This window comes from Staurois parvus, unplaced genomic scaffold (genome assembly GCF_062004578.1).
Source record: "Staurois parvus isolate SC_StPar_1 unplaced genomic scaffold, SC_StPar_1.0 ptg000525l, whole genome shotgun sequence".
In the NCBI taxonomy this organism is placed as follows: domain Eukaryota; kingdom Metazoa; phylum Chordata; class Amphibia; order Anura; family Ranidae; genus Staurois; species Staurois parvus.
The window spans coordinates 4832993-4843263 of NW_028318321.1; the positions used below are offsets into that span (position 1 = coordinate 4832993).

The 10271-nt window shown below is 39.9% G+C and overlaps 1 protein-coding gene across 1 annotated transcript; it reads right to left on the minus strand.

The window, feature by feature from the left end:
- Nucleotides 1-3450: 3450 nt before the first annotated feature.
- Nucleotides 3451-7111, minus strand: LOC149451701 (homeobox protein vex1-like). Its single transcript, XM_089690231.1, has 3 exons — nt 6877-7111; nt 5122-5375; nt 3451-3783 (listed from the first exon to the last, which is right to left on the minus strand). Exons 1-3 carry the CDS (start codon nt 7109-7111, stop codon nt 3451-3453), a joined length of 822 nt encoding a protein of 273 aa, XP_089546357.1.
- Between the last annotated feature and the right edge of the window lie 3160 nt (nt 7112-10271).

Genomic DNA, 10271 nt, shown 5'->3' on the forward strand with positions numbered 1-10271 from the left:
CCAACATACAAGGCCCAACACCACACTCTATACTCTCCTCCTTCGACGCTGTTACCACTGAGGAAGTTGCCAAACTCCTTTCCGAGGTTCACCCACCACCTGTCCCCTGGACCCTGTCCCCTCACGATTACTGTGGCCTCCGTCCTGCTCTATCCTAAACGCTCTAACCCACATCTTCAACCTCTCCCTCTCCACCAACACCTTTCCCTCCCCGCTCAAACATGCACTGGTTACCCCTATACTTAAACTCTCACTGGACCCCACCTGTTGGAATAACTTAAGACCTATCTCCCTGCTCCTGTTTGCCTCCAAGCTTCTTGAGTGCCTTTTTCACAACCGAATAAATTGCTATCTCACTGACAACAACCTTTTTGATTCTCTACAGTCTGGCTTCTGCCCACAACATTCCACTGAAACTGCCCTGCTAAAACTCACCTACTAACTGTTAAAACTAATGGCCATTACTCCATACTTATACTCCTAGACCTTTCCGCTCCCTTTGACACAGCCAACCACCCACTCCTCCTCAGTAAACTCAACTCTCTTGGCCTCCATCACTCTGCTCTCTCCTGATTCTCCTCTAGCCTTTCTCAGTGCACTTTCAGTGTTACATACAACAACAACTCCTCTGCTCTTCTTCCCATTTCTGTTGGGGTACCCCAAGGCTCTGTCCTAGGGCCCCTCCTTTTCTCTCTCTACACCTCCTCCCTGGGCCAATTGATAACCTCCCATGGCTTCCAATACTACCTCTATGCTGATGACACCCAGATCTATCTCTCCACTCCCCAGCTCACCCCCTCAATCTCCTCACGTATCACAAATCTACTCAGCGACATATCAGTATGGATTTCACATGACTCCCTCATTCAATCTTTCTAAAACTGAAATATTTCCTCCTCCCTAATCCTCCACTCATGACCAGGGGCAGACTGACAACTCATGGGGCCCCTGGGCAATAAGGGATCATGGGGCCCCTGTGTCCTTGCCCAAACTCAAATAAGCCTATGAAAAAGGTACCAGGGGCATCTCATGGGGCCCCCTACTGACCCCGGGCCCTCGGGCAGTGCCCGAGTTTCCAAATGGTCAGTCCGCCCCTGCTCATGACTTTACCATCAAGATCAACAGCACAACCATTGGTCCTTCCCCTCATGCCAAGGTGCTAGGTGTAATCCTAGACTCTGACCTCTCATTTGGACCCCACATCCAATCACTGGCTAAATCCTGCCACCTCAACCTCCGCAACATTTCCAAAATGTGCTCCGTCCTCACTAATGGCACCGCAAAACAACTTATCCACGCCTTGTTCATATCCCGCCTTGATTACTGCAACTCACTGGCCTACCATTACACAGGCTATCTCCCCTTCATTCTATTATGAATGCTGCTGCTAGACTTATACATCTTACCAATCGACATCACCAACCTCATCCACAGATATCGTCCAAATCGCCTGCTCTTCTCCTCCCAAGACATCTTTCTCTCTAGCTCCCTCGTCACCTCCTCCCACGCTCACCTAGAGGACTTCTCCGGTGCCTCTTCCATCCTCTGGAGCTCCCTACCCCAGTATGTCTGCTCAGCCCCCACCCTGTCTGCCTTTAGGCGATCTTTGAAAACTCACTTAGTCATTGAAGCCTACCCCACCTCCGCCTAAGAACTGTACTTGAGTCACCTCCATCAGATCATCCCCTGCAACTATTACTTACTATTTTGTACCACCTCCCCCTTCCTTTAGATTGTAAGCTCCATGAGCAGGGCCCTCTTATTACTTCTGTACTGAACTGTATTGTAATTGTACTGTCTTCCTTATATTGTAAAGCGCTGCGCAAACTGTTGGCGCTATATAAATCTTGTATAATAATAACAATAATAATATCAGAAAACATGGTTTTATCAGCCAAGTCCACTAAGGGGTGAAATGGTCCACTGACACAGACAATTTAGTACTGTGTGAGAATGTCCCAGTATTGTCTGAAGTATCATTTTACATTTTGGGAATAGGGTGAATTTAGTGAATACCCATTTATGTGGTAAGGTACCAATACTCCACAATGTTGAGATGCCAAACAGTTGTGTATTGCTTGGTCTAAGGTGTGAAATTTATTATTGGTGTTGTATAAAAAAATGTGAAGACTTACTGCACAATGCATAGAAGTGAATGATTTGGAAGTGCCAAAACAACCATACAAAAGCCATTAATCTAATTTACAGTGTTATATATACATTCACAGAAGCTTATCATAGGCATAAATATGTAATTATTGGGGGGGGGGCATTTTTCTAAAGATAGTATTTACATCTCAAACACAGTTGGAGAATTTGTATAAGTAATGCTTCTCTTGGATTGATTCCTCCTAACCATTAGATGCACATGATTTTTGCACATGGTAATTTGAAAAACGTGCTGGAAATGATCTGCATACAAGTAGTGTAGGAAGCTGTATAAGAAGCTAGATATAGTGATGTCCTAGGACAGCCTTCTTCAACTTGGGTTCCTAAAAATGATGCTCACGTTCCTTGAGCTGTGGTTGAATAATTTCCTGTCTGCGCTGACCACCCATTGCCCACCTCAGGCCCTTCTCTGGTGTTTGCCAAGGTACAGGTGGCCAACAGTGACTACCAATGTAAAGTTAGCCATACAAAGTCATAGTTTTTTTTTTTCAGCCAGCAGGCTGAATGAAAATGAAAATAAAATTAAAAGATTCCTTCATTCACACAGACACATAAGGTGGTTTGAGGAATCCCCCCATCCATGACATTGCATTCTGATTGGTAGAAATTTTTCCAATTTGTCCCTTTGACAGAGGTCGATTAGACGGTCGACTTCTGTCAAGAGTGGGAGCCCCTGCACTGATTGAAATTTGGCCTGTCCTAATGGACCAGCTGAATTTTGATCAGCGCATGACTAGCTAAAGGGACTTTTCTTCATTGACTGCTAGTGTATAAGAACATTACAATTTTTCCTGTTTGTGTTTCTTTTCTGATTATTATTTTGCTTCTTGATTGTTACAGAAAATAGTTAAGTTGTATAGAGTAGGGTTGATATAAAATGATCCACCTGGGGTGTCAAATATTCTAGGTATGCCATATTTATTATTCTTTTATTTAAAACATTCTACAACTTAATGGTCATGCAAATGTAGCCTGAGCTTTAGTTCAATTATTATTTAGCAGGGGTTGTTTTCTCAAGGGTTCCTCTGGGGTGAAAATGTTGAGGAAAGCTGTCCTAGAGTGATAAATGATCCATGTACAGCCCAAAAATCAATAAACTATAAGAATTTTATTTGGTTTACATTACTTAATTATAAAGTGTCAGTTATATATTACTCCCCAATATAATGAGTTATAATTCAAAGAAAAATGCATCAATAATAACATAATGTAAAATAAATATTACAACAATTTCAAAGTGTCCTTTCATAAAAACATGAAAGTGTCCCAAACACATCCAGGTTAATATGGGGAGTATCTTAGCCCATATGACTCCTTAAGTGATGGATGCACAAGCACTGAAGGGCATGGGTAAGAACCAAGGTTTGCTGGTGGCATCATGGATGTTGGAGGATTTCTTGGTGTAATCATTGTAGCAGAAAGTAGTGCACGATGGTGGGTAGATATTGGAGGGGTAAAGGGTATGGCCGGTTCAGGACAGACAGGGCAGGTCGGGGTTTGAAAATCTGAGTAGCCATAGTATGGCACGTAAAGTCTGGAAATTAAAGCTTCAACTCGTGCATCTTGACCTTGACGCTTGAACTTCATCCTTCGATTTTGAAACCATGTTTTAACCTAGAAATAAATGTAGACAGCATGTTTACATGTTTTCCAAAACAACATTTTATTTCTCTTTGCAGATGCTAGCAAAAGTCAATCTTTAATATAATTCTAGAAAATTTCAGGTGGGAAATTTAGTTCCATGGTCCTCTCAGGTACAGATGAATAGAAACTCTTCTGACAATACGATCTCACCACAGAAATGGATTTCTATAGAGCATGATAAATTATTTGCTATAATCCCATATGTAAACCACCACTAATTTACTTTATAGTATGAAAAGATGTTCCATTGTAACAAATATATTAGTGCAGCATTTTAAAATCGTGTTACTATTCAACTCAACTGCAGCAGAAAAAGCTGCAGTGTGAATTATTACAACCTAAAAGGTTTATTGATTAAATCAACCATAATTTAGTGTATCGACTCCCTTATCAAAAGTCAGTTGAAATATCAACTTTTGTCAGGCTAGGTAGGGCCACCTACAGCTTAGTTTTTGTTTGATTCGACAGGAACTGACCAAAATTCGAACTGTGATGGCAAACTTAAAGGATAAGTTTACCTTTCGTAACATGTTACACCCATATTCAGAGTGTAACTTGTTATATTTAGACTGGCCCTCGCTCCCTCCCAATCCCAGTTTTGACAGCTAGCGGGGGATCTTCTCCCCCCTCGCTAGCTGTCAAATTTAAAAAAAAACGTGGTCCTGCGGGGCCCCGACAGTCTTAGCAGCTGTCAGCTTGTAGTCCTCAATGAACTACCACAGCGCTGTGAAGCTGTGATAGTTCATTCATTCTTCCTGTCAGTATATCTGCTTGACCGTACATCCCATATGGCAAGCAGATATTGTGAAAGGTCTGCAGGAGACCTGCAGAGCATCAGCAATCTACTGATCGCTGGTGTAATGTTTTCCAGGCTCCTGCAGACAAAAACAATAAATGCACATGTTTTTACCTGCAAAAAAATGTGCAATTCTTTTTTTCTAAAAGGTGAACTAATCCTTTAAGAATTGTCTCTTTTATTAGTAAAATACAGATAGGAATTAAGAAAAACAGCTGTACTGCTCTTAGCATGCACTTGTTGATAAATTTTAATGTGTACACCAAAAGTGAATGTATCATTTGGAAACACCTTAAGCTCGATTTTGTGCTTCTTTTTGACACCTACATTTTGACAACACTAAATTTCTATGTTTATTTCTATGTTCTATTTCGACAAAAGTCAATTATGCACCCACAACTTGAAAATTTGAGATGTAGTTTGCAGCCTTTATTCTTGTATGATGTTCTTTCTGCCCTCTGATTATACCAGGTAGATAGATTAGATCGGGAAAATTATCTGTTTATGCTTACCTGGGCCTCAGATAACTTCAGCACCTTGGACAACCGCTTCTTCTCATTGGACCCTATGTATCTGTGTTCCTCAAAGCTCTTCTCTAGCTCCTGAAGTTGCTGTTTGTTGAATTTAGTACGTGACCTAGATGCGGCCTCCTCTTCAGAAAGATATCCAGGGTTTTTAGTACCGTCTGTGTCTGGAATCTGGAATTTCTCTGAGGTTGGCCTACAAAGGGAAACTTCCTTCAATGCCGTTCTAGACATGGTTCCCTCTGTCAAATAGAAAGAAAATACAAGTTTGTATGGAGCTTTATTTTACCCATGCACATGTAACTGCACCCCCATGGTAATATTTCTGAAAAAAAATATTATGTTATAAGATAACAGCTTAGAAGGTGATAGATTCAGAGTTTATAGGTAACCTAAATATGGCTTGTTTTCAGTGTCACAATGTGGCTTGTTATATGTAACCATGTGATGTAATTAGATGTTTATACCTCATTTGTTTTTCACCTGAATCAACCAGCCCCAGAACCTGTCCCATTTTATGCTCATAGTTAAATTGATGAACTTATCACTATGCTGTGCATTTTTGGTAGTAAAAAACAATGTGAGCACCCAAATATCCATTGTGTCAAATTCCATATCCAACACCTGTGTACACTAACCAACAGCTACTATACAAAAATTGTCTGTATTAGGAAATCCTTAATTCTGGGGTAAGGCAATACTAATAATCTTTTTTTTTTTTATTATTTTATTCCCGTCTATACCACCCACAAAAAGGCTTTGTTTAATTAATTTAAAAAAATTGACCAAATTGAATAATAATGATAAGAGCTGATTCACACATATGCGATACAGATTGAAGCTCAGGATTCACAGCTAATTGACACAGTAGTTGTTCACCTGTTCATGTCAGGTTTACATCATGTTCAGGACAGGATTAGTTGAGGATTTTATCCTGTTCACAAACATGTAGTTTAGAAATGGTTCCCATAGAGGTCAATAGCTTGTAATCCCTTCCTGAACCTGAAGTAACTGCTCAGATATCATATACAACTCTTTTTCAAACAGCACTGAATCCGCACCACCAGTGCACGGCACATATGTGAACAGGCACCATAAAAAGAAATGTTTTTTTCACATGTCATATGGATTGGATGCGGTTCAAACTGCATATATGTGAAGTGGCATAAAATATGTTACCATTGCCACGCTGTTTGCAATTGCATTTGAACATGGTACAGTTAACGTGCTCATTACATATTTTGAATATTACTTAGTTCATGCAAACTAGTGATTTGCTGTTTCTCTCCATTAGCACAAGTCTATAAACCTGCTCAAAGGCATTATAAGCAGTGCAGGATTTGGTGGTTTACTTGCTGTACAGTAATTGGTGTTTTATTTTAACAATCATTCAGAAAGGCTGATTCATGCATTTGTGTGACAAAAAATCATTTAGACAGTCTGTAAATTTGAATATGAGCTACAACCATGAAAATACTGAACAAGTCAGTAAAAATTTAAAAAAGAAAAAAAAAATCACAAATAAAATATAGATTTTAGATCAACTTAAAATTTGTATTACTTGAAGAGACTTCATAGTTAATGTATACATATATATATATATATATATCATATTAACAAAGATAAGTTAAGAGTATAGAAGCATGCATGGAAACTTTTTTTTTACTTGTTCCCGTATATTATTCAGGAATGGTAAATGGTACTATAGATAATCATTGGGAAAACTTGTACCATAGATCTTACCATGTGTCTGAGTTCTTTGGATCTGGTAAAGTGCTGCTGCATGGTCTGAGCGATTTCCCTTGTCATTGCCGCCAGTGGATGTGCTTGGCCTCTCCATTCCAAACGCACTGAACTCCTTGTGGTATTGAAGGGTAGATGTACCAGACCTACATGTCAATAAATCCACACTGGGGAGAGCTCTATTCCTGTGACTGCTCTCTGATAGCCATTCCACAGAGTAAAACTTCTTTTCCATTCCCAGTCAGAGCTACTGATGTCCTCTTTCTCCAGAAATGTGCAAACTAATCTTCCCATTGTGACCTGCACATATTTAAAGTCCTGAACCAAGGTGGGGTGCAATGAGCCAACACTTATAATGATGCCTATAACAATAGTCTTATTGGGTGTTACTGTTAATTCCATTGTGGTTTAACTCTCAAATCATCATAATTCCACAAGACAGTAGTTAAAGGGGCAGTTGACTGGCACCAAGTTCATTTCAAGAAGGCTGGCCTTCAATGATACCAGGGGCTGCTAATTGAATCAATACTTTTTTAGAATTAGATTGTCTTATATTATTGTTTTTAACCCTTTTATAGATTCATTGTCCTGGTAGATGATAACAGGTCTGCTGGAGCCATCTCAATCACTCAGACTGATTTAAAACCTAATCAGAATGGGTAAATGTTCTCACAATGGTTGTCAATTAGTAATGAGTGATTGGATGTTATTAAATATGGCATTTCATTGAATTGATCAATTTGAACAATGGTTTTTATTGGAAGATGAGCAATGAGACAAAGAGCAGTGCATGGTAGTACAAATACAAATGCTGGTATACATGAGATTAATTCAACAGAAACTGGCTGACATTTGGCCCGTATGTTCAGCAGCCTGTCCGACAGAATCTGGTCTAGTGACCAGCTTTTACCGAATGGACATGCTGGAAAACCAGCATCCGATCAGTGCTTGCAGCCAATGGCTGTGAGTGCTGATCAGTATGTTCTAGTGGGGAGCCAGTCCTCCTGTTAGAACACAATAGCTCTGAGGGGGAGATCACCGCACTAACATCGTTTAGTTAGTGCAGCGATCTCTCATTTTTTTTTTTTTTTCGTTCAGCCTGCTTGGTTGAACGAACAAAAAAAAATCCCTGTGTGTAGCAGGCATAACTCCTAGGAGCTAACCACTTCTATTTATTTATTCCAGGTACTTATATAGTGCCATTCATTACACAGTGTCTCAAATATACACTTCATGCCTTTGGAGTGTGGGAAGATACCATAGTACCCAGAATAAACCCAGGCAGGTACAGGGAGAACATGCAAACTCAATGCAGGTAGTGCCATGGTTGGGATTCAAACCTGTAACCCAAGTGCTGCTAGGTAGAAATGCTAACCATTTAGTCACAATGCTGCCCTTTTGTTTGGTCATGCTAGGCTTGCATAAGCTCTGACTGATTATGGTCATTTCATTGTTCATTTCACTATGCTGTTGACTATCGCTGAGTATTTTTATGCAGTTTGCTTTGAAATGTGATCAGCTATATAGAGCAGCCAAAGCAAGCACCGTTAGGCCTCATAGCATTTTTCTCCCAAAGCCCCTGAATTCAATTCGAGGTACACATAGGCTTTTACCAGAGTTTAGGAGCAGCAGAGTTGAGGGGCAGTTAAACGTTCCTCTCCTGCAGAAAAATCATGTTTAGAAGAGGAACGTTTTGGCCAAAAAACATTAAATGAATCAAAAATGCATGTAAACACGTCTAAATGCTAGCCACGTTTAGCTGTTGGCCAATCAAGTGAATAAACTTCCAAGTGCTAAACGTGGAACTGCTTGCAGAGTTTTGTGTTTCTTCTGCAGTCAGGAGAGCTTACCGTCCAGGGGAGTTCATGTGTACATGAGGCCTTAAAGCTAGATAGAAAAAAAAAGATATAATTATTTATTTCTTCAGTGAGGAAAACAACTGGGAAGGAGGCAATTCTGTCAGATATTTGGTTCTAGGTCCTATATGTGGGGAATCATTTTAATTTGTTTTAGTAAGAAACAACAGCATAGGAAATGAGGCAATGACAGATAATGACAGCAAATGTTGATTGAATTTCAAAGTCAATAGCTTGATGTCTTTATGAAGTAGATCAAATGCTAAGTGTATATTCTGTAGAAGAGATAAGACCCTCAACCCCTCTTTCTCTCTTTCAGGTGATTTTAGATAAGAATCAATTGCACACCTCCCCATTAACCCTCTGCTCATTAGAGGACTGCTGATTGCTTTGATTGCAAATGGATGTTTGGACTTTTCTGGAGTGGAGAAGTTAAAGGAAACCAGAATGTCTCCTCTCCTGCCAAAAGCTCATTTAGCACAATAATTGCTTGTCTGGATAAACTGGCACCGGGTTTTATGGCATATACAGGCCAATGATAAATGACAAGGGACAATGCAGTTTATTTATGTAAATTGGTTAAAGGAAGAAAGTCAGGTACTGTAAGCCATTGTCTTCAAGGGGGTCTAGTCTGTGTTTAGATACTTCTCCAATGTATGGCTGTAAACTGTGACCTCAGACATATTTACTTGGAGTATATGGTACTATACATGGTAGTATATGATTTCCAACTTGTCTGTAAATATTAATGATGGCAACCATAGATACGAGTTAGCAGGTTGATATTCAGGGGTTGTTCACACCTAGTACACAGCTGTAATGTGTGCTGTATGGCATCACCAATGCACATACACAACACACCTGTGCTACAGTACATCACAGCCCATGATATGTGATCCTGTATTAAGGCCCATTCGAAAAAAATAGGCAATTTAACATACAGGAGATTGCAATGCAGCACTCGTGTTTTAATGTCAATGGGCCCTCAAGCTTCCAGTGAATTCCTAAACAAAAATGGTCACATAGCATGACCATTCATTTTCAGGCCTACAGCGAAAGGAGGTTTGTTGCAGTCACCTCTGGCACAAGATTACAGAAAGGGAAACAAAAGCAGTTAGGCAAAATAAAATATTTCTAAAAATCAGTCTCCCTGCCATCTCTACTATGACAGCTAAGGACTGTTGTCTGGTAGCTGGCTTCTGTGAATTTTGAAAATACAGGGCAACAGCAACTGAAAAACTCTAGGCTCATAAAGTGCCAAACTTGAGGTTTGCACATCTGTGAAGCTGGTACAGGAACGCTAGTTCCATCTCCCTAGAAATGTCAGATAGGTGGATTAAGTACTGTGGTAATAATGTCACAGTACTAAAAGGACATACTTTACAACAATAACGACCTCACCATCACCTTTGTCCAATGTGCAGGAACCTTTATAGCAGAACTAGAAAGTAGCATAGCTAAAGCAGAAAGTAGCACAGTAGTCCTCTGGGCTAAACAATGACTGAAATATTTTAGTAGCTAAAAACATAATCAGTCATG